Below are 25,852 nucleotides of genomic sequence, written 5' to 3'. Positions count from 1 at the left end.
GGGGCTATTTGATAAGTAACGGTTGCATGGATGGAGTCCGAAGCAAAATAAACAGGGCCCTTGCCTTCCTGGAACGTGAAGTTTCAAGGAGTGGTTTCCAAAACATGGCTGTACCTTAAAATTGCCTAGGGAGATTTCGGAAAAAATTTTGGCACTTGGGCCTCACTCTAAAATCTCTTTTTTAATTGGTCTGAAGTAGGATTCTGGCATTGCATTGATACTGCTTTTCAAAATTCCCAGGTGATTCTAATGTACACATGTGGACCACTGAAATGAACCTAACAAAAGCCACTAAAGGGCAGGGAAGTGATCAGATCTGTGTTTTACAAAGTGCAGAATGGATTGCGGTAGGCAATGAAAATGCAGCCTAAAGAGACTATTGTTTTTATAAATCAAACTCTCCCTAATGTTTGAATATTTGCTTCAAAGCTCACAGAACAAAATGTATGGGGCAAAACATACTTCCTCATGAAACAAGACTGTATAAGTAAGATTATTTGAATAAAATCTCTCGACTTGCCTTTAAATTAGGTAAAAAATTGGGAAGAAATATTCCTTTAATAGATCCTTATTTCACAGCTCTTATACTTACTGACAACCAGAATCTTTTGTTGACATCTCAATATATTGGGTAATTGCTTTCTTTGGAGAATTGCACTCTAATTAAATTAATTTCCTAGCTTTTCCTTTAAAGAAGAGAAAAGCAAGAGTGAAAGAGAGAGAGGCGACCCACAGAGGAGAAAAGAGTGCCAACATGCCACTTCTGTGTCAGTCTTAATAAGGTTTTTGGCAGCTTTGGTGAGAAAAGCTATTTCCCTGACCAGTAGTGCTCATGAGTAGCATGAGGCTTTTGATGGCTGGAAATATAAAGATGAACTAATCAGAGCCAGAATTTTTCATCACTCCTCAGCAAGCATGACTCCTAAAATGAAGCAACTGTGTGGGTCAGGGAAAGTAGCTAGCAGGGCCCCCTGAGAACTAACTGGATATAGACACGGTGGAGACATTTTCCAAAGAGAACCGAGAGCCTGTCTCTGTAACTGTCAGCTTGCTAGTGTGACTGATTCTCTCCAACACCCACTTGAAATGCTGAGTGAAAACAAATAGGGCTTCTGGGAAAATGACAGGAAATAGAACAATACCTGTCTGAGAGCAGGAATGGACAGATGTCTGGCACTGGAGGGGTCGGTGGCCGAAGTTTGGCCAGAGCCATGATGTGTTCGAAGGTGATGTCGGTCTGAGTGCTGGCGTGCATGAGATGCACTGCTGGGACCGTTCCATAGGCTGGTTTACTGAGCGGTGTTCGTCTTAGCACCTGGACCACAATGGGCTCCTTGGCATTTCGAAAAGCTTCCACGGCCTCTTCATGGGTGGCCTTTGAGAGATCCTTCCCATTGACCTGTGAAGATAAAAGGACATTGCTCACCTCAGAGGAAAGAACAGAGAGGCTGTCATCATAGATTAAGAAAAGGTGGGGAGGGTAAGTTTAAGCCAGCTCTGATATGAAGTTTATAAAGCAATATTTAATCAGACACTGACATTTATTGAACTCTTCACCGATACTCGGAAGTGAAGATTAGGAAAATGCATTGCTTCTTGTTTCATTAGGAAGTACACTGTCGGGATCATTAGTAAAGATTTAAAAATTTAAATCACACATCGGCCTCAGAAAATGTTCACCAAAATCTGCAGATAGGTAGAAATGTTAAGTGTATCTCTTTTTTAAAAAATGTTCTATCCATCTCTTGGTGGGATTTTCAATATTTAATAATTAAAGTCTGGCCTGAAATCTAACTTTGTGGGTATTGTCAAATTTCTTTCATATTCATCGTTTTTAAATCCCAGACCATGTTATCATCATGTACATTTTATTCTAAATCCTGTTGTTCAAAGTGTGGACGAGCAGCATAAGCATGAGCATAAGAGATTATTAGAAACGCAGGATCCCTGGCCCTATCCCAGACCCACTGAATCAGAACTGGCATATTAACAGGATCCCAGCTGATTTATATGCACTTGAAAGGAGCACTGCTCTAAAACATCTCTGAGTATACTATGTTCCTTTGGATCCTCACCTGTTTTAATTTATACCAATTTATGACTCTCCAAAGTAGCCCTGGAGATAACAGAGAGGGATGTTTGCCTTTGCCCTCCATCACTGCTTCTCAGCAGGGCCAACCACTGGCATTTGGGAGAGAAAAATCATTCTTTTTGTGAGACTCTCCCACGCCTAATTATCAAAAGCCAGTGCTGTTCCCCAGCCTTTGCGGCAGTCCAGACACCCACACACTTTTCTAAACACCCTTTCCATTGGCAGTACAGACTGCTCTCAAGTAGCTGTCAATTTATTTCCCTAAAACCGGTCCTGGTAACAGAGTCCCTTCGTGGAAGTTGTTTTAATAAAGGCCTACAGCATCCTGAAATATCTTCACAATTCCCACCCTAGATGAATCAATAATGTTGGCTTTTGCAAATAGGAAGAGATACTGGCGGGCACAATACTGTGCTTAAAACCCCTGAAATCATACTATTTCTAGACAACTAAGCCATCTGCCTGTTGGGGAGGCTCTGATAACTGCTACGCGCCAGCAAATCCTTAGAGATCCCTGGGTGCCTTAAGAAGAAGCAAAGGGAGTTGCTGAGTTGCAGTCAGAGAGCGATTGCTGACATCCAAATGAGCACATTCTCTCTCCCTGAGTAGACAAAGAATATGTGTGTGCTCAGAGCAAGTGTGGGGTGTTTGGGGGTAAATGATACAATGCCAGGTAGAAATCGCCATGTCATGTCGAGACAGGCTTAATGACCTGGAGGACCTAATTTACTCAATGGATCCTGAAAGAGTTAATGTGCCTTCAAAAATTGAGCAATTAAGTTTCCTCACCAGCAAAATATGTCCCAGTACAGTTCTTGGATCACTAGTAAAAAACTTTAGTAGGAAGATACGAATGGTTATCAACCAGTGTGCACACACTCACAAATCTGTACATTCTCACTCTGATTCTTTTCTCTAGGGACTAAAGTTGAATATTATTGCTGCATTGGTATTGGTACAACCTTGGAACGTCTCGATGACTTTGGGCATATGGGAGTATGTGAACAAGGGACATCAATGGACACAGTCATTCATTCCTTGAGCCATTGGTCTAGGGCACTTTTGGGCTGGGGCCACCACTGTCTCCCCTGAGAATGTGTAATCAGCAGATGGTAAGCAAAGTCCAAGAATGGAGAAACACAACCTAAAATCTAGCCTCTCGTGTTGGCTGGTATCATTCTTTATGTTTCACACTGTGGTATTTAAGAACTCCAGGGTTGTAGAAGATGATCCAGCGGCAGACAAGATTGTTCTGCCAGAATCTATATGGCAGGGAGAAATTGCCCTTTGTCTCTAGGCTTCTGCTTTATGGTATCCCTTCAGTGTAGTGAATATCCACTCCTGCAAAGTCTTACATCCTTCTCATTCTGAAAAGAATTCTTGGTCATAATCTATAAGCCTTGCATTTAAAATAACCCTTAACAGTGGTAGCATGAAAGAAGACAGTGCCCTTTTTGAAGGACTTCAAGCAATATCTGAGGGGAAAGGGAAAAATAATTTGTGGGTAGTGTGTCTTCCAGTCACACATTAAATCCTTCTAGTGCATAAATTGTGTGTCATTAAGTAGTGGACAGACTAATGTCATTATCCTATTTCTTCCTCAAGGTGGCTCAGCACCTTGCCTACAATGCAGTCTTGGTATTTCTTTGTTTCTTACTTGTTTTAGTGATTTTCAAAGCAAGAATAATTTTTGAAAAGTGAGTTCTTTACTGATTACTAATTATTTCTGCGAAATCCAGAAAAGTATAACAATTTCTGCAGAAACATAAAAATTACTGAAGAGTATTTTAGGCTGTGAAATAATTAGTTCTTATTATAATGCTCAGTTTATGCAGACAATATTAGCGTTCTTACAGCAAGATCAATAGCTATTGATTTTAAGACCCTGTACATTCATTCATTTACAATTATAGCATTTATATGCAAATTTCATTTTTTGCTTTAAGGACAATCAAATACAATCTTAAAAAAGGACAGTCAATATAATCTCTAGTATCTTGCTTCCCCATTGGGAATGCTCTTTTCTTCCTGTTATCCTGCAGCTGACCTCTATTTTCATAAGCTATTTAATAACTCTCAAAGTAAAGAAGTCTATGACCTTTAAAGGCTCTACTGTCCCACGTGATCCCTTAGAAAATGTAAGCACGGACGATACAAAACACTTTTTTTTTTTTTTACTTCACTTGAAGTTCATCAACATACTGTTAGCCTACCAAAAGGTCACCATTTTATAAATCATGCCTTTCACAACAACAAAAAAGAATAGCTTAATTGGGATTTTGTGGCAGTTGCTTTTGCTCAGTTATCAACGGTTACAGCCAGGAAGAAGAACACTGGGAGAACATCTGCGGTTTTAATCCTATAGAAGAAAGTTTGTAGTAAATGAACGAATAAATTAATAGCCAAACCTCATTTTTCCCAAGTGGCCAGGTCTTAAGCCAACATGGTATCTTGTATTCATGGTGCCTTATCCTTATCATTCCATTTTTTCCCATCGTATTCTCTCCCTCCCTCCTTCCCTTGCTTCCTCTCCTGCCCATCCCTTCTTCCCTCTCTGCCTCAACCTTGCTTTTGTACAAACTACATACAATTTTTATATGTTTTTTGAAATGAGACAGGAGATGGGGAAGCCCTCTGTTATAGGTGTCCCACCTAACGTAGGTAGTCATGGGTGTAGACCCCAAACGTTCTGGGTGCCTAGTAAAAGGAGGGAAGCAAAAATGCCAGAAAAATAACAGGGAAGTTGATTTTCAGGAGGAAAAACTGGATATAAAAAGAGTTGGGAGCAAAACTGATGGGAAGAGAAGTAATTTGAAAATTAAAAGAGATATATGCATTGTGGGGTTTGAGTTTGAAGTTTACGTGCAGAAGAGTTTCAAAAAGGCTGGCGATTTGATTTAAGCACGGCATAGAGAAAGAGACTTTTTAAGGAAGCTGTTGTTGAATGGCACAGGTGAGAGGTTAGAGTGTCATACTGAACAGGAAAATCTACGAGGTAATTCCCTCTATTACTATAACATCTGGCACATTGATAACTGTGTTCAAAACGGATTCGGTTCTGCCACTACTGAGCAACTAGAGTATAGCAACTAGAATATAACTGAAAAGACTCATGCGATCACTGTTTGACGAGGGGCTAGCAGTCCCAGAGTGGGCCGACTGGACTCTCCAAAGGTGATTAAGCCGCCTGATTTGAGATAAATGAGAAACCAGCGCAATTTGTCTCTAAGGAGGTTATCAGAATTGGCCACAGCTCAAGAAAGGAAAAGAAGATGCCAATGATAAAAGTTCTAGGATAAAAAGATCGTCCTTATAACGACGACATTTGGGACGGGAAGCCAGGGGAAGGAGTAGTAGCCGTAATCATGTCAAACTTGAAGCAGCTGTAGGACATTCAGAGGAACCAACAAATGGATGACTGGTGACTAAATGAAAAACCAGTCATGGGAAGCTATCCTCTGGGAAGGTTTCCCTCTTACGCCAGCACTGAAGTTGAAAAATATACAGGTATGAAAAAATAAGCGTCTTGTTCCCAAAAAGTTATTTTCCATTATATTGATAGGGTTAAGGGGACAGGAGAAAAGTAGTGGCTTTTCAGCAAAAGAAGGGTGAATACATTTGTTGTGGCAGATGGGCTAATTAATCCATAAGCAACTTGTGAATGTTAAGTAAAGAATATAGCTTTTCATATGTAAACCACATCACGCCAATGTTTGATGAGGCTTCTGGTTAACGAACAATCTACCCTTTTGGATAAACTGCAAAATCTGGGCTACTTGTCAGCAACCTCCCCAGAGTGATTGGTGGCCTCGGCTTGGATATGAGCTGTGCTACTTTGATTATTTCTCCAAATCCAGCCAATCAAAATTTTCTTGAGTATCAGAAAACAAACGGGCTTTTCTTTTTTTCCCCTTGAAGTGCAAACAAGTGCGTGAATAACCAAGTCACCCTGGTGAGTTGCCATTTCCAGAGTCAGCTGTTTGGGAATGATGAGGGTTTCCAAACCTCTGTTTCCTCTTATGAAAAATAAGGCCTTTTATGCATCTGTGCCTTTCATAGGAGAATACATATAAGAATACTCAATAGAAGAAGTATAGAATACCTAAGATTATGTGCAATTGATATAGCCCAATTTCAAGTTGAGAAATATAAAGCACTTGAATAGTTTGTTTTTGTTTACAAATTTTTTATTCATTCATTCATTCATTCATTTGTCCTTTTGTTAATTTTCAGCTTTATCAAGGTATAGATGACCAGGAAAATTGTAAGTATTTAACGTGTACATTATGTTGATTTGATATATGTACATATCGTTAAAGGATTCCAACCATCTAGTTAATTAACACATCCATCATTTCACATATTGATTAATTAGTTTTTTTGGTGAGAACATTTAAGTTCTACTCTCTTCGCAAATTCCAATTATATAATACAGTGTTATCAACTACTGTCACCGTGGTTTACATTTAGATTCTCAGAGCCGAGCAGTATAATTCTAGTTGGGCATGCCGGTTTATAAGATCTCCCCCTTCACAAATAAATGTGGAATTAATTTTGACTAAAGTCCCTATGAGAATGCTGATCAAATTCTCTACCTGATAATTAGAGAGGTGTTGTAAAAACATATTCCAGTAACATTTTATAGAAGGAGGAAACAATATTTAAATTACTGCTAAAATGTTTGGTATGGAAGAAATTTAAAATAATCCAAACCCTAGGGTCATTAAAACACTTGTCATATATAATTGTTCAATCTTAATTTTAAGGAATTTAAGCATATATTTTTTTGAAACTTTGGTATGTTTGCTTCTGTGTGGACATCTGTCATATAAATTAAGCATAGCACAGTATAAAAAATATTTATAGTGAGAAGAACACACAGAGTAAGAATTGTCGAAATTATATGAAGAAAACCTAGTAAGAGATGGACTAAAATTAATTTTAACTTTTTTAATGTTATTAATGAACAAAATAATCACTGGTGGGTTTGTGATAATCATGTAATTTTAGAAGATAAGAATACAAGAAATGTTAGATGGCATTATAACAAAAGTCTGCGTAGTACAATGTTCTGCTTTGAAAGTGCTATTACTGGATTTTGGGAAGAGAATAAAGATGTAATTATCGCATCTGATATAATAAGCAGATTTATTCAAAAGTGATCCTGGGGCTCCTTTTGGCTTATTTGGACTGAGGGACCGGTAGCTCCCTTTTCCTGGTGTGCGAGGGTGTTACAGCTTCCCCTGAGCTCCAGAGTCCCCCAGGGCTAGGCAACTGGCTTTCCCAGCCAAATGGAACGAACTAACTTCTAACCCAAACATTCTGAACCTCTTGTAGTCTGTTTCCTTACCCAGAAGCAGAGAAAGCCACAGTGGGTGGGGATCCCTCCCCTGGAATACAGACCTAATGCATGTCCAACGGTTTTGGGCCCCACATGACTCCTGTGCTGCTCACTCCTGACTTGTATGCTTTCCCAATAAAGACTGTTGCCTGACCTACATAACTTGTGACATTGTGGGATTTGCCCTTAATTAACCTTTGTGTGAAATGATACACTTTTACAACCTAAGAAATTGAACATATTAAAAATGCTTATATATATAATAGTAATGAATAGCAGACCCCCCAGTAACCCAAGGAGATATCTAAAAAGCCTGTTGTTACCTTTGACTAACTGATTGTAACACTGAGGTCACTACAGTAGGATAGTACGCTACTTCCTGACCCCTTTCACAGCACACTTTGATGGTGAGGTGTTCCTGAATACGAGTGAGACTCATCTTCAACTTTTCTCATTAAGATATTATAGACCCATTCTTTGTGAATTTATCAGAACTATTCTTGGCCACATTTATAATTTTGTTTATAGGAAATCTTAGGGATGCATCATTCATAATTGCTTTTTCCCTCAATTACCTTTTCTTCGTTTCATTTTTTGTACCCCTTTTTCTGTATTTTCTGTTTCTTTCCTGAGGCTCATTGCCACATTTGTCTCTTCTGAGCTTTCCCATTTGGAAGTGTTTATTTATATAAATTATTCCTGTTATTAAAGAGCAGGTCATGATATGTTTTGATTCTTACTGAAGGAAATAAATTGAAGTCTATACAACATAGGTTTATTTACCTCTTTATAAATACATTTATTTTCCCTCATGTTAATAAAGAAATGGATGTATCTCCTCTTTGGCACATGAGCTGGTGGTTTCTGGTTTGTCCATCAGATGTATAGTCTACTTTTCTCTGTCCAGCTCAATGCTCTTGGACACAGACTACTGTACACTGCATCACTAGGCTCCCTGCTTTATGGTTGTTTGGTTCAGTTAGTGGTAAGAGAGCTAGTACTCTGTGTCTTTACCCAGGCTCCTCTCCACCGGGCTTTCAGGACACCAGATCTTGGTAGTAGGTTCTGTTCACATCCCTTGTTTACTTTCCCCTTTCAGGTCTGTGGGCAGTAAGGACTTCTCTTTCTATTGTGATTCCCTATATTCTTTTTCTTAACTCTGCTCACACCTCCTAGAGGTTGCTCCCTCATTAAACTCACTTCCATTAACTCGAAGGAGTTAATGTGCCTTCTTCCATTTCCTTCTGGGACCCTGCCTGATACAACTAGATATAAACTCATCTGATTTAAACAATAATGAAAACAAAAATAAGGCAAAAGCTAAAACTTACCATCTTGGCAAATTAAGTTCACTATCAAAATTAGTTGCATCAAAAATAGAATTTCTAGTGTCTTGGATTTAGCAGAAGTTGCATTTTTAAGGGAGAACGAAAATACAACTTTCACTGAGATCACAGAGCAAATTTAAAGTATTCACATATTTGATGTGCACAGTTATTTCACAGAATCTCCCTCGGTTGGTCTTTGTGTTTCTACTTGATTAGGTTCAGGTTTTGTATTTTTTGGCAAGAATGCCTAGAAGTGGTATTGTGTCTTTCTGTCTATCCTAGCAGGAAGCAAGTAATATGGATTTGTCTGTTACTGGTGAGGTTAACCTTGAGGACTTCATGAAAGCAAGAGGGTGAGGGGTGGGGGGAAGAGAGAGGATGAATCTAAACCAAATGGAATGTAATGTTAAAATTTAGATGTTAAAATGTTAAAATTTAAAATCTAGATGAATGGTATTTGAGAATTCTTTGTACCATTCTTGTAACCTTTTCATAAGCCTGAAATTATGTTAAAATGAATGTTACAAAATCTTGTTGTATTTGTTATTAGCTAAAAACAGATTCATGTTGTAATCACTTAGAGTTCAAAATAATTATAAGGAATTGTTGGACATAGAGTTTGTTTCTGGATTTGCATATCTTTAGAGAAATAAATTCCCACTCTGCGCTGAATGTCTTTTTTCTTCTTGTGCATGTGCATGTGTACACACACACACACACACACACACACACACACATCCCTACAGCAAAAAACACAGATTGGTATCACCAACTTTATCATTGTCATAACAATTCATCTACTGAATATCACCTGAAATCCTGTTCTCCTCCAAGCTGAGCTATTTAAAAAGATAGATGGCTGCCTTCTGGCTAATTGTGGGAGCTCTTTCATTACTATAAAAAGACTTTTTATATCTCAAGTGACTCTATAAGCAGTGAATAATGACTTGAAGTCTTTCGAGGAGAGACCACTGATAAAATGGTAGGATAACAACTACTTACTGACCTTTTACTTCCTAAGATAATACTAAGCTGATGAAGCTGATTATTAATAAACCTATCCATCGAGTTTTGACACATCAGATCCAAGTATGTTAAACTTAATGAGAAATTCTCATGCAGACATAAAATTTTCTGCAATGGGTCTAAGGATGTAAAGACATAAGGCATATATAGGGCAAATGCTTTTAAAATGAACTGAAATTATTTCACTGGGAAAAAAGCTCCATCGTAATTAAATGACCTAGATTTTCTTTTAAGAAATTACTATAGACAGCATCACTAACTGAGGACTTAGAGCAACTCATCTTTTATGTCCACTGAAAAAGAGGAAATGTGCTCTTAGACCCTGGACAAGAGCTCTTGGTCCCATTTTTTGTTATTCAGACATCTATGGATATCAAGAATATAACCTTGGGTCTCAGCCACACTAGCAAGACACCAAAGAAGTGCCAAAAATAACTACCTGTTAAGTGAAAGGAATAAAAGTGTTCCACATAGTTACTAATAAGGGACTAAAGAGGCAGTGAGTTATTTGTAACATGGCATCTGTCATGAGAACATCAAAGATGCCAACAACATCTTCACCAGAATTTTGCTGTACCCTATCTATAAAAGCAATCCCTACTTAAATGCTTCCATGCAGAAAAACACTGTGAGTGACAACACTGACGGTTTTGTTCAGTGCTATAGTTTAAAGGCTCCAAAACATGCTCGGCACATATTTGATACTCAATAAACACTTGTTAAATTTTCATATATTTCCCTATCAAAATCCATGTTAAAACAAATGTGATTGTATTTGTCTTTAAAATTATCTGTGTTTACATGCAAACTGCTTTCCTTTTCACTCCCACCTCCATGGTGCAGCCAGTTACCCATATTATTCCATTCACTTAAATATATTGTATAAATTTAGTGGCATACAAAGGCGAGCCCTACCCATAGGCTCTGCTCATAAGCCCCACCCATCCATCAAAGTTGTAGTACCAAAGAATACGATGCAGGAAGCATTCAGAACTGGGATCTAAACAGTTTACCATATTAGCTGTGTCATTCTGAGTAAGTTATTTAAACTCTTGGAGCCCCAGTTTCTCCATCTGGAAGAGGAGATGCTAATACCTCTCACAGAGTTGTGGATAGAATCAAATAAATACTACAGCTAAGGCAGCTAACAGAGTGCTATGATGTTGAGTCATGCTTCCTTCCTTCCTTCCCTCCTTCCTTCCTGAGTAACGCTTGAGTGACGGAGACTAGGTGCTCTCCGGGAATACAAGTTAATACCTGTGCTTAGAGTCCTGGCAGTGACAACAACAGTAATATCAGTTAGCACTGAGTGAGCATTCGTAACATGCCAGGAACTGGGTAAAGCACTTGGCTCATGTGCTCTCAGTCACACCCAGCAACAGTCGTGTGAGGTAAGTATTATATCCCCATTTGAAAGTTGTGGAAGCTGAGTGTAATAGGCCGAGCGAGGGAAGGCACCCGCCCTTCACAACCTGTTAGGGAAAAACAACATATACATGTACAATTGTAAGCAAACTTGTAAAGAGCTGAAATAAAAGTAACTAACAGTGTTCTGTGAGAGCACAAAGAACTGACTATACCCAGGAGTATAGGAATTTGATATTTGAGTTGGGTCTTAAAAGATGAAGAGTTTCCTAAGTTGCCAAGATGGCAGAAAAGAAAGGAAACCCAGGGTAAAGATGAAAGAGCAAGTCTTCTGGGAACCAAAGAGAGATTTGTTATGACTATGGGGGATTTGGGTAAATGTCTGGCAAAGAAGTGGGAAAGAAGGCTCTGACACAGATCCCAGGGTCCTCAATAGGCCACCGTAAAGTATTTGTTTTATTTATTTTTTATTTTTTTTAACTATTTTATTTATTTGAGAAGGGGAGAGGGAGAGAGTGAGAGCACAGAGGGAGAGTGAGAGGGAGAAGCAGACTCCCCGCTGAGGAGAGAGCCCCCATGCTGAGTGGAGAGCCCCATGCGGGGCTTGATCCCAGGACCCCAAGATCATGACCTGAGCTGAAGGCACATGCTTAACTGGGTGACTGAGCCACCCAGGTGCCCCTAAAATATTTGTTTTAAACAGCTCCTTTCATTGGAAAAGTAGCAAGATCTCATTTAGGTTTTGGGAAGATAACCCTGAAGGCTGTGGTGAGAAGTAGCTGAATGGAAGTAGGGAAACCATTTAGGAAGTTACTGGGACAAATGATCAGTGCCTGGATCAAGACAGGGACAGCATGAATGGTCCAAGTGGAAGAGGGTGGACGGGGGTGTAAAATAGTGCTCCGATCCTTTCAATCATATCTATTCCAATGAGACCTATCAGATTAGCAGATTGTCGAGCACAGCCTAGCCTCGGTTTCTATTTCAATTAATTAAATCCACACTGCAAGGAAATACAAGCTGTAGAAGTTGAATTTTAAGGAGGAAGGCATAAAGGCATTCTAAGTAGATATCGCCCATCCCCTACAGACCTATATTTTCTGATTATCTTAGAGCTCAAAAACTACCTCTTCCAATTTTCTGAAACTCTTTCTGGCTGGATAGTACCCACCCAGCCAAGTAGCCAACTGTCTTACCAAACACAACACACACACACACAAACACATATACATACACACACTCACAAACTCATACACAAACACCTTTATACTTTCTAGGGTCTTCTACCTGAACCATTTATAGCTTTGTGTGGAACATAACCTTAGAAAGATATTTTACCCAAGTGCATACATAGAAATTTTGGAAGATAGGGATTAACACAAGAAAGTAGAACTTGCATGATATATAACTGTCTCTTTCAATATCAGCATCTCTAACTTAGTGCCTGGAACATGAAAGGTATTTTATTCCAGTTTGAAAGGACAGGACAAAATCTGAACAAAGCCATCCACCAAGGAGAAGCAGGAGGTTTAAATCATTTTCAGCAATCAATTCTGCCATTTGTATTCATTCTGACACTTGTTGAGCTCAATCAATGACATGAAACTAAGAAAAAAGGCCAAGTCCCCAGGGAAATTTGCAAGCTTCTACATCCGCAAATAAAGCCACCTGAACTTGTGCCCATAACCTTTCTAACACCATACTTCCAACTTCCTCAAATTTATAGGCTTTGAAAAGAAATATTTTGTTCCATATTAGCAACAGAAGAGATTGCTGCCCAAGGCAAAAAATGAAGTAAATGTATTTAAAATAGCAACCAATGCTATTTTATATCAAATAGGTGGAATTTGCATCAGTAATTTCACTGATGCGGTTGTCTCTAAATACACCTTGAAATGAATAATAAGGACCATAGCAGTAATAAAAACTTGTTCAGGGCTTACTGTTTACCACATGTTCTACTCAGGACTATCTGCTACTAGAGGTGGAAAAATATGATCATACTCATCCTATAGATACAGAACCTAAACCTTAATAGGTTAAGCAACTTGCTGAAGATCACGCTAAATACTAAATTAAAAAAAAAACCAAGATTTTTCTACAAATTCATATTAATTATTTTTAAACATCAATAGGAGTTTTAACACAGAAGCTCTAAATATTGGACAAGAGGATTGGTGGATTGGTGGGAAATTTATTCTTCTGGTTTTTTTTAGTAAATAGTTCGTAAGATTCAAATTAAGTAGTGAATGAACTGTAGGCATTCATGAGTATGGATAATTGTCTTAACTTATGTCCCCTGGACAAGAAAACTCCAGGTGGAAAGTGAAAAAATGTTTCTACAAAATGAATAGGCTAGAAAAGATGCTATCCAACAACCCCCTCTGTTTGAAAAAATCTATAAACAACATGCATAAGCATGAATAAGCACTATTTCTTATATAACCCCTGACATTACTTAAAACTTTGGTAAAAAGAATCCCCCTTCTCCTTTTTTCCTGTAAGTGAATCAGGTAAAGCTCAGACAAGGAGGTGACTCAAGAGCCTGTCAATATGGTACTGAACTTTTACCTTAAGAAACCGTAAGAGGGGCGCCTTGGTGGCTCAGTCATTAAGCATCTGCATTCGGCTCAGGTCATGATCCCGGGGTCCTGGGATGGAGCCCCATATCGGGCTTCCTGCTCAGCGGGAAGCCTGCTTCTCCCTCTCCCACTCCCCCTGCTTGTGTTCCCTCTCTCCCTGTCTCTCTCTCTGTCAAATAAATAAATAAAATCTTTAAAAAAAAAAAAAGAGAGAGAGAAAAAATAAAAAGAAACCATAAGAGACTCTTAACTACAGGGAACAAACTAAGGGTTGCTGGAGGGAAAGTGGGTCGGGGGATGGGGTAACTGGGTGATGGGCATTAAGGGGGGGTACTTGTAATGAGCACTGGGTGTTAGAGGCAAGTGATGAATCACTAAACTCTACTCCTGAAACTAATACTACACTATATGTTAACTAACTTGAATTTAAATAAAATCTTGAAAGAAAACAAATGATCTCCAGTTCAAGGCCCAGCCTTGCTCACTTGCCTATGCCTCACAACAATTCAGCAGCCTCTGAGATGTGATGGATGAGGTCTCCAGGGGGAAAAGACCAACTGGGTTCTCCCAGGATTTTACCTTAGTGGACACAATCACAAGTGATTCAAACAGAAAGAACTTCCGCAAAATAGCAGCTGGGCCTTAGGGAGAGTGGTAACCAGCTCCAGGCTTTGGGGCTGAGTCATGCATGAAAAATCAGCTGATAGTATTTGGGGACACTTTTTGAAAACTGTTTCACATGGCTCTATGTCTCCTTCTGGAAGCAAATAAGACAGAGTAATAGAGTGACTGTAACTATGCAGATAGAGTCATCAAATTTTTAAAATGTAAATTGCCACAAACATTTTTCTACACTAATACTGTTGACTTTATTTCCCTTTGTTTAGAAGAGTGGGGGAGGGGGCAATTTTTTTTTTTTTAATTTAGATCCTTCAAACAATTAACATCTGTATGCTTTTGAAAGAATTTTCAGCAGAGAAGACAATCCTGCAGAGTCCCAGTAAAATCTCTCCATTGTTCCATGTCTGCACAAATTACCTTGCATCTCCGGTGATTTTATGTACATTTAATCACTAAAGATTAATTACATGGCATACGGAAATCAGTGAAACACTGAAGAGATAACTTCAGTTTAAGTGCACATGCAGCTAACTTGTGGCTTTTTAAAACAATTTTAATTAAAAGTCCTAGAAGAATCATCGGGCTGAAAATATTAGGAGCTCTGGGATGGATGAGCTTAGCATAGCTAATTAATTGTATATTTAATCAAAGCAGCCTTTGGCTGTAATTAATAATCTATTTTCCTCTGGTAATAAATATTGTAGTTCTGTAAAACAGAATTTATAATTTCCAGAATGCCATATGCACAGAAGAGTGGGACAGAAAACAAGCATTTCCACACCAGCTTTCAAGCCGAGGTTGATTTTGTTTATTTAGAGAGGATGTTGTCTATATCTCTTTCATTTGTTTTAAATGTCATCTCATGGTGGCAGCTTACAAATAGCAATCCCAGAGTGACTTGGACATTTCAAAGGGGTAAAGAATAATTCAAAAAGAGTCTCTAGTAGAATGCTAAGTGAAATTTGATTTTTCTTGCACCACAAAGCTCTCATACTTCAGAGGAACTTAAGGTAGCTCTATCTTAATATGAATGCTAGGATGGCAAGTCTGAAGTCTCTGCTTAAAACAGTTCCTTCCTTCATTTCCTTTTAAATGGCAGAGAATCAGATTTCTACCACCTGCAACCTGGTAATATGCTCAAAACACAGAGTTAAGTTGGAACATCCTCTTTCTTATGATAGTGCCTTATGAGTACCAACACACACGCACACACACACACACACACACACACCCCTCTGCTCTTCAAGATTCCAGAGTGTATTTTTGTTCTTATGACACTTTCATTAATTTTTGAGAGAAACTCTCTAACAATAGGTAGTCATCTGCTTTTCATATGATCTAAAATTTCTTTCTTCTTATAAAATTTAAATTTCAAGAGTTTTGCCTATAAAGGGGATATCATAATGAATTAACAGATAACACATTAAATTAACTTAGGTAGGTTTTCCCATCTTTTAAAGATGTTTGGGTATATGAAAATTAACTATCAGTTTGCCATTGCTGTTTTATATTTTTAAGATTTTTACAGTAGCATGCAGGAGTTATAGGTTGCTGAATATATAAATCTTTAACTCAAAAAACATCTTTAAGATCATGGAGAACACACATTTTTGTATGCATCTGATATAGTCACTTGATGTACTAATCAATTCATAGCATACGTTCCATTTTTCGGGGGGTTATCTGGTCTTCATATGAATATGTATGAAAGAAACATATGCATTAGGTTATTAAAATTATATCAAGTGAAAATATTTCTATTCAGACTATCCTGGGCATTAATAAATGTCTGGGAACCAGATGAAGAAAAGAAAACACAGAGATAAAAATTTGCCACCATTGACATTATATGATCAAAAGTAGTTATTAAATACATAATGACATCTTCAGGGCTTAATCAGTGTATAACATAACATGCAATTTCCAATGAGAACAAAAGTGTTAATGACAATTTTAAAAATATGACAAGATAGCTTTTTTCTTGGGGCGCCTGAGTGGCTCAGTCAGTGAAGCGTCTGCCTTCAGCTCAGGTCATGATCCCAGGGTCCTGGGATCGAGCCCCGCATCGGGCTCCCCCTGTGCTGTGGGGAGCCTGCTTCTTCCTCTCCCTCTGCCCCTCCTCCTGCTCCAGCTCTCTCTCAAATAAATAAAGAAAATCTTTTAAAAAAATAGTTTTTTCTTTTTAGAATTGTGACTAGTTAGTGGCTCCTGACATAGGCCTTTTCAATGTCCTACTAAAATTGTCTCTGAAGGCACAGGGAAGAAAAGTTGTCTCTGAAGGCACAGGACTGTGAATGGCAGCATCCTCAGTTTCCTTACTTGCGCCAGTTTTCACAGAAGTTTTCATTTCCTGCTTGAACCAAACTAACAATTTAGACAACTTTCTCTGATGATGTATATGGTACTTGGATAACATGTGTGTGTGTGTGTGTGTGTGTATGTGTGTGTCTGAACAGTGACCCACTGGTTTCTCAGAAAAGTAAAATGGCAGACATTGCTGCTCACTCAGTAGGGAAATCTCAAGACCCTGGCAGCACCCATACTCACCCTGAAACATTCTGTGCCACTCACAGTACCAAAGCCCTCTCTGCTCTGTCTTTCTGGGACCCTCAGAAGTTATTCTAATAACTCAGACCTGAGAGTATGTCCTGTTGGGGCTGAGAAGATGGACTCTGAGAGGTGTGATCCCACCAATAGGTAGGTGGTGGGAATTTCTTGAAACCCGTTGGGGAGATTTGCACAGCAGAAGTTCAAAGTAGAGGATCGTAGAGGTGGGACATTCCTGAAGAAAGGAGTCTGTTGACTCAGGTGAACTTAAGAGATGATGTACCCATGGGACCGGAACACAATAATCATGGAAACACAGAAAGTACTATTTTGAGAGTCTGGGTTGCTTAAACAGCATATGAAAAGATATTGATTGATGTACTGTTGAAATACACAAAGGCAGAATAAAGTATAAGGGGAAATTATGAATGTTTAGCCCCGGGTCTGGTTGCAAACTCTACCCCTCAGCAGCCGTGTGACTTCAGATTGATCACTTGAGTTTCCTGAACACTGAATTTCTACATCTATACATTGGTGACGATAATGTTCTAAAATAACTCTAAAAGTTGTTACGACAAAGTGATGGGAAAATATATAAAAAGTAATCAATGTGTGAGATAGAGTAGGAATTCAACAAAAATGTGGAAATTATATATACTTCATTATCTATACAACATTCAAGAAGGTTCTCTACCCAATGTTTATCAGGGAGTGATAATTATGGCATATTTAGACATGTTGAGAAAGCGCACTTGCGAGATTTGGGGATGGAACAAATTTGAAAAAGTAAATCTGTACACAATAAGAGCATTGGATTGGTAAGTTAGAGAACTTAAAAATCCCCACTCTAGACCATTTGTTACCAGTGTAGACTTGGAAAGTCATGTAAGCTCTGGAAACATAGTAAGTTTCAAATACATGTGAAGTCATTACAGATGAGGGGAGTTAATGCTTGATATTCACAGTCTCTTTAGCAATTTATTAATCAATTGCCTCACCAACATTTATCTCACTGCTCACAGGAGATTTAAGTATTACCCGCATCTTAAATAAGAGGTAAATATTGGTTTAATTGATTTTTATGAAGGTCATACAACAAGTGTTAAATCTGGGCTTAGAAGCCTTTACTGGCTCTCAGCATTCTCGTTATGCCACCACGAGGCATCTCTCCTTTGTTTTCATCTTGTTGCCTGGATTAATTAACCACTGTATAGGATATAGAAAATGGTTGTTAATTTAAATCCAAATATTATGCTTTTGGCAAAACTACTTATCAAAGAAGGCAATGATAACAAGATGGAATCTATGATTGATTCTCAAGTTCTGATAAGTATTGTTGAGTTAACTAGAAATGAGAGTATAGTTAGAACTACTGGCTGAACTTGGCCCTTGTGAAATAATCAATTTGGTAATTTTTTTAAAAAGCTGAGGATTACGGGTAGTTGATGTCACTATGAAACGTTCGCTAAAGTCTTAGACTTATCAAATGACAGCTTCGCAAAGTAAGAGTTCTATGTTGAAGAGGAAGAACTTCAGGAAAATATCCCAAATTTACAAAGTCTGTCTTTCAAAATAAAATAAAATAAAATAAAATAAAATAAAATAAAATAAAATAAAATAATACACAAAATAAGATGCACACACAGGACCAGCTGCTAGAAATGATCTCCGAAGTGACTGGATGCTGTCTAGCACAGCATCCTTTAGGCTGGGCTTTCTCAACAGTGGCATTACAGGCATTTGGGGCTGGACACCTCTGTTGTGCTGGACCATCCTGTACATTGATGATGCTTAGCAGCATCCCCGGGTTCTACCCACTCGATGCTAGTAACATCCCCACACATACCACCAGCACTTGTGACAACTTAAAATGTCTTCAGACACTGCCATATGGATAGAGGGTGAAGTCACACTCAGTTGAGAACCATCGTTTTAGGGTTCATATCGGTGTTTTTTTTCATTAAGGTTGAAGAATGCGGGGTGTCACAGACACCTGGGTTTATTATGAGAGAGCTGAAACACTGCAGGGCCGTAGAACTTGAAGGATGGAAATTTACCTCTGTTTCATGGATTATTTTTCTCATTTTTAAATTATATATATAGTCATTTTTTTTAGATTTTATTTATTTATTTGAGAGAGAGAGACACAGCGAGAGAGGGAACACAAGCAGAGGGAGTGGGAGAGGGAGAAGCAGGCTTCCCGCCGAGCAGGGAGCCCGAGATGGGGCTCGATCCCAGGACCCTGGGATCATGACCTGAGCCGAAGGCAGACGCTTAACGACTGAGCCACCCAGGCGCCCCTTTCTAGTCATGTTTTAAGAGGAAAAAAATGGACCTGGAATATATCTGAATAAAATAGCAAGCAATATTATTTAACAGGGCTCTAATTACATTTGTTTTTTTCTGCCAGTCAGGAACAGTCAAGTGTGATTGTCGGGGTTCTTCACTGCGGCACTTTCCTCATGTGGAGACTCAGACGCAGTCACCTGCCCCTCAGCTACTCTATGTCAGATTTTTTAAGCTGTCATTAAAGTGGTAAAATCATGTTTTCCCAGAGATAGCCATATGACAAGGATAGAGAAGACCAGGATCCCTGGGTTCCAGGAGACCTGCTGCGTGGGTAGTCTAATAAATACCACGGTGGAGTAATTTTTTCTGTAGAGATCTTATTTTCTATTTTTTACGTAATTTATAATTTCTTTAAATCTACTTAAGTTTTCCATATCGTCCTCAAGTAGGGAGGCCTACATAGGGTTAGAATAGGCACCTTAATAAATACTAGCCTAACCACATTGTTGATACGAATTTAAAAATTGTGTGAAATTCCATACTCTCTTTCTGGAGATGCTCTGCTCCATGTTGAATATCTGAACATTTCACTGTATTGCTGACTTGGGGTAGGATTTATAATGCTACAGAAAGGAATGTAGAAGGGAGGGTAAAATATCCTTTCGCAGGACTAAAAGGCTGTGAAACGTCACCAGATTAACAATAATACCTTGTAACATTTGTTTTGGAAAGAGTATTTAACTACTTGGAGCTTTTGACATGACTGCATATGGTTATTTTGGATGCTGACAGAAAAAACATAGCAGACTCATTTCTTATTCATTCACTCATATGTAATATATTTCTACTTTTCAAAAAGATACATACATATGTATTTTCTAAAAGGCTGTAAAAGTCAATTACTATGTTTATCCAACAAGGAACTACTTCCTCAACTTTAGAACTCCCATTTGAGAAAAGGCTCACCTCTTAGCTAGTAGGCATTCTCCATCCTACTTCATTAGGGTTGATGAACATGATACAGTAAAGGCTGATGAACTGTGATGAAACCTGTGCTTTGTCTACACCAGTTGCTTCCACTGAGATTTTATTTGCTAGATACCAGGGCTTCAGATATTTCTACTGGATGTCAAGAGATAAGCCTTATAAATTACATTATAGGGTTGGTATATAACCAACTCTGTAAATATATATTTTGTATAATTAGCTAATTTTTGGAAATCAGCACATTTTTAGGGTTCACAACATTAGACATTTTAATACTTATGGTTGAGGTTCCCCTGCTTATACTATTTCAAGTTCTAGATCTATTTAGAGTTGGTTACAGTAGAATAGAAGGCAGATGATGTTATTAAAACTCAAAGCTAAAAATTATAATTTAAAATATAATCAGATGTTGAGTTCTTTCTAGTGTGTAATGTTATGCTCCTGTCAAAGCACTGGGAATACTAATTAAAACAAACAAAAAAAGTAGAGAATAGTTTTCCTGAATCTGAGATTAGTTTCCTCTTCCTTTTTTTCCTTCAATTTTCATTTGTGAATTAAAGAAAGAAAAAGAGACAGAGCGAGAGAAGAGAAAGAGAGAAAGAGAGAAAAAGTACTGAGCACCAGGCATATGCCAACAGCTTCAGGCACTGAGGTAATATAAATGAATAAGTCAGACAAAATCCCTGACCTCATGGAGTTTACATTTTAGTGAGGCAAACAGGCAATAAATATAATAAACTCATCGTCTACTGGTTAAGTGCTATAGAAAGATAATTATTTGTTAAGTGTTATGGAGCAAATAGAACAGCATGAGGAGGCCTGAGACTGGGGGAGGGGAGCTGTAATTTTTCCTTTTGTGGTCCGTGTAGGTCTCAATGAGAAGGTGCCAGACATTTGTGGAGAGATTTAATTAAGAGATAAAGAATGCTAATATATCTTTCTGGAGAAATCCAAGGAGAGAAATAGCCATTGCAAAGGCTCACAGGTGAAATGTTCTGTTTACTTGGGGACAGCAGGGGGAGAAGGGACCCAAGGAGTGAGCAGGGGGAGAGTGATGGACAAACTCACAGTAACTGGACACATACTAGGCTACAGTATGGACCGGGCTTTGATCCTGAGGTGTCTTTCCCAGGAAGCTTTCCCCACCTCTCTTACTTTCGTTTCTTTTCCCCATTTTTACTCTCTACTGTCCCATCTTGGTCGGTCTGCCTCCTTCTTTCTCTGCCATCACCCATATTCTCCCAGCTGTTGCCTTTTATGCTATGACCATTTCTCTTGCAATCTCTAGATAGACTGGCCACCCAAATAATAAAGCCTCATTCACTGAGCTCTTACTCCGTGCCGAGCATGATGCATCAGATACAATCTTGTTTAATTCAATTTTTGCAATAACTCTCTTAGGTTGGAGGTTATTACTACAGCCATTTTCCAGATGAGAAAAGAGATAAAGGTTACAAGTTTCTGTTTATGTTGCATAATAAAGTATTTATAAGCAAGGTGATTTGAGCTCCAGGTGGGTTAACTCCAAATCTAAGATATATATCCAACAAGTTATATTTTTCCTGGTTTTTCTATTCCTAACTTAATTCAAGAAGTATTTCAAATAAGTAGATTCAACAGAATAGGAGTCTTATTAAAGTAATTTGCCAGTATTAGAATGGGCCTTGGAAGTCACTCTAACTTCCCCTTAGTATCTGAATCTCCTTTATAGCATCTATGCCAAGTGGTCATCTAGGCTGTACATGAACACTTCCAACAACAAAGAGTTGAAATAATGTGTGTTTTTTTAAATAGCACTATGTTAAAACATAGGTCCATGATATTCCATTATTCTGCCTTACATAAAACTGGAAACTACGGGCCGTGACCTTCTACATAATATTAAAAGTTAGGCTTCTCTTCTCTCTTCTAAATGGCATTTTGTCTTAGTTTATCTCATCAAGTGTTACATTTTAAAAATATTTTAATAACAATCTTTACATATGTTTATTGTTAAGTTTTATTTTTGAGATTAAGGTGTAGCAAAGGCAGATATAGGAATTGTTCAACAGCCTTGCCTTTAATTCTATTTCAAAGCAAACTCACGCAGTAACTTAGGAAACAGGTGGCAGTAAGAATAGTAACACGTCTAGTAAGTCCTGGTGTGCCAGGAATTTCCTGACGTGCCATTTCCGTACCGGAATTACTCCACAGGGTCGGTCAGTCTTTAGCACCTAGTCATCTTGGGACAAGTAAGGGGTACAGGCAGTCTGATGTGGCTTACACCAAATAAAGGATAATTCAGTTTTTCCTGCCCAGAGATAGGCTTCTTCCTGTTCCCTCAATAGCTTTCTCTGCCATGGTACCAGAAACTCCTTCCTTCTCCTGTCCCTATCCCCAACTTCATTAAAAAAAACACGTATCTTGGGGCACCTGGGTGGCTCAGTTGTTGGGTGTCTGCCTTCGGCTTGGGTCATGATCTCAGGGTCCCGGGGTGGAGCCCCGCATCGGGCTCCCTGCTAGGCTGGGAGCCTGCTTCTCCCTCTCCCACTCCCATCTGCTTGCGTTCCCTCTCTCACTGTGTCTCTCTCTGTCAAATAAATAAATAAAATCTTTAAAAAAAAAAACCACATATCTTGTCTGGGAATGGAAACATATTAACATCCACTGCACTTTACTACAGATGAGTTAATCAGGTCAAGTAGTGTCAATGCTAAGACGTTAAGAAATCTGGATCTGGGATAAGTACATTTTTCCAAGGGGAGGCTGGGCTTGGGGAGAAGGGGTCAGATTTGAGGCATGAGGTATGTGCTTAGGGAGTCAGACTTGAGGAACACGGTAGGGACCAGGCTTGGATGGCCAGAGGGAGGTTACCAGTCTGAAAGAACACAAAAGGTCACTGGTGGACTGGGTTGGAGGCACACCTGATCTACCACATTCTTTTCTCTGGTATTTATTGTCTTATGATGATTTCAGAATAAAATGCTAATGTGCCCTCAAAGAATATTTGGACCAAAAACTTCACCTTAGAGTTAAGGAAACAGAATCATAGGGGTTGCAGTGGTCCAAAGTCATACTGTCAAGCTTGTAGCAAATTTGGGTAACAGAAATCTACCGGAACTTTGGACTCCTTGGTTTGGTCAGGGTTATCTTAAGTGAGACAAAAATATGGAAAATAATAATTCTAATAGCTCACACTTATTTAGTACTTACTAGTCAACAAGTGATAAATTTTTCTTACATGCAGTAACCATGTAATCCGTAAAAAAGCTCCTTGTGGTGGGATGATCCTTCTATTACACACTTTTTTGGTAGGTGAGAAAGAGATGCACCAATTTTAAGTGATTTATCTCAAGTCACAGAGCTAGTTCATAATGAATTAGGATTTGAACCAGGACTCCAAATTACTGTATTAAAATGAGGAAAGACCCTGAGGTTGACAATGTCAAGTTACTTGGTTTTAGTGGAAGAAGTTAGCAAATGTAAATGACCGCTTCAATCCTGCAGTGTTGATTAAGGTAGGTTTATGGTCAAAAATTCACACGGATTTGCTTTGATCTCTTAGGATTAAGTATTTCCAAACATCTCTTCTCATTTTCACATTATAGCAGGGCCAAAAAACCTACTTATGAGGAATAACACTTCTTCAGTTTTGCTATAGGACACTGATGAATCCACTATATAATACAGATCATTATTCTCTTTCTTTTAAAAATAAGTTGTTAAACTTTTCTGATGGGTCTAACAGAAAGAGCAGGATCTTACACAGAAAGCCTTGAGTGATTTTCATCTATTTAGATACTTTAAAAATGTATTTTTTTTCAGAGTGGGAGACAGAATAAAATTTAACAAAAATAAAAAAAATGAACACATGGAAGGTCCCTTGAAAAAAAATGAGCCCCAAAAATTGAAATGAAAAGGAAGTTCAAACGGCAGATAAAGAGGGCTTTATTCAGATAAATGCAATGTGTGTGCTACTGGACTCTGAATTAAGCCACAAAGAATTCCTACTTGATTAGTTGTTTATTTTTTTCTTTTGAGAGGGCATATCAGAGCAAAGATGAGATGTTTTAATAAGCTTCCCAAGAACCTTTGAGAGAGAGAAAAAAGACTAGCAGTTAGATGCCATAGACCATTAATTGTCACTGTGTTGCTACCATTTGAACTCATACATTTGATTTAGTCTGACTTCCTGCAAGATCTGGGAGGATCATTAAAGGAAGCTTGAGGCCAAGCACAGATAATAGTAGTATTTTAATATTTTTGATGCTTTTACAAAGGAACAGCATGTCATACATCAATTCTACACACTTGTCTGAAGCTATCTAGATGGGGGCATTGGAGGAATCTCAGCCACCCTCTCCTTTCTCCTCCCCAACTGCTTCAAAAAAAAAAAAAAAAAAAGAAAGAAAGAGAAAGAGAAAGAAAAAAGAAAGATGTTTAGGATGCTGCTCTTCTATAGAAGTCCTAAGGCACCATAAGAATCCAAAGAAATCTCAAAAGAGACATATATTATTTTTCATTCTTTTTGAGATACTTCTCTTTGAAGTCTCATCTAAGCTTATTGAGAGAACAAAAATAAATTGCTACTTTTTGGATAACCTTAAAAGACAAAATTTAAAAATAAAGAAAAATCATAAACCTTGCTTATAGAGGACATCTACTATCTATACTTTGTCAAAGAGGACAAAATATAAAATGTTTAGAATAGTTAAAAGCTCAGCCAAAATACAGGCTATTTTTCAGATTCTACATAAATTGTATCTCCTGAAAAATTTTATTTTATGGCTGCTTCTCAAATATTTTATATGTATATATAAAATATATATACACACACATATATATTTAATGTCAAATATATATATTTAATGTCAAAATAAAGTTTTTCAAGGAGTTGCTTTTATGTTTATATAAATAGAAATAATTTTATAATTTTGAAAAGTTTTAAAACCTCTTCAATATTCAATAGAGTTGATCCTTGCCTAAACTCTGATGGATGCCATGATTTCCCCACTCCCTGCTAGGCAGTCTCACTGTCAGAAAGCCAATCCACTTGTACTGTCCCTTGTTCCCCTCTTACTAGATACCAGATGTACTCCCTATCCTATTCTGGTTAGGTTTTTTTCCTTCTTTACCTATCATTAAAAAATTTTTTTTAAGATTTTATTAATTTGACAGAGAGAGACACAGCAAGAGAGGGAACACAAGCAGGGGGAGTGGGAGAGGGAGAAGCAGGCTTCCCGCTGAATGGGGATCCTGATGTGGGGCTCGATCCCAGGACCCTGGGATCATGACCCGAGCCGAAGGCAAGGTGCCCCTATCATTAAAATTTTTCTGCTTTGAGACTCAGCTGAAGTGCAATGGGAAATGCCCTGCCCTTCGCCTTATAAGATGGACTTAAATCTCATCTCTCCTACTCTCTAACCCCTCTGAGCCTCAGTTTCTTTAACTGTTAATGGAAAATACTGCCAATCTCATAGGATTGCTAGGAGAATTAAATAACATATGGGAAAACAGCTAGTATGGATCCTGGTACTGTAGGTACTGCCCCATTGTTACTTGACTCTGAATCTTACCTGGTGACAGATACTATTTGTTTCCAACACAGAATCCATTCCCTTCTTCTTTTCGTAGAATCCCAGCTCTCATAATAGAGGCTAACCACTTCAGATACTTCTTTTCTAGCTTCCTTGAT

At 38.3% G+C, this 25,852-nt stretch overlaps 1 protein-coding gene across 2 annotated transcripts in view; it reads right to left on the bottom strand.

Annotated features, from left to right (window-relative positions):
* PDZRN4 (PDZ domain containing ring finger 4) overlaps window positions 1-25,852 on the bottom strand; it is a 351,409-nt gene that overhangs the window by 63,368 nt on the left and 262,189 nt on the right. For both annotated transcript variants that reach the window (XM_028123165.1, XM_028123166.2), the window contains one exon: window positions 1,143-1,399. In XM_028123165.1, the coding sequence (XP_027978966.1) occupies window positions 1,143-1,399 (257 nt within the window). The remainder of the gene's footprint in view (window positions 1-1,142; window positions 1,400-25,852) is intronic.

This window comes from Eumetopias jubatus, unplaced genomic scaffold (genome assembly GCF_037043125.1).
Source record: "Eumetopias jubatus isolate StellerSeaLion01/CBP00866 unplaced genomic scaffold, mEumJub1_p1.0 scaffold_8, whole genome shotgun sequence".
Taxonomy (NCBI): Eukaryota; Metazoa; Chordata; class Mammalia; order Carnivora; family Otariidae; genus Eumetopias; species Eumetopias jubatus.
The sequence above is the reverse complement of the archived record's forward strand: the minus strand, read 5'-3'. Positions and strand labels throughout refer to the sequence as shown.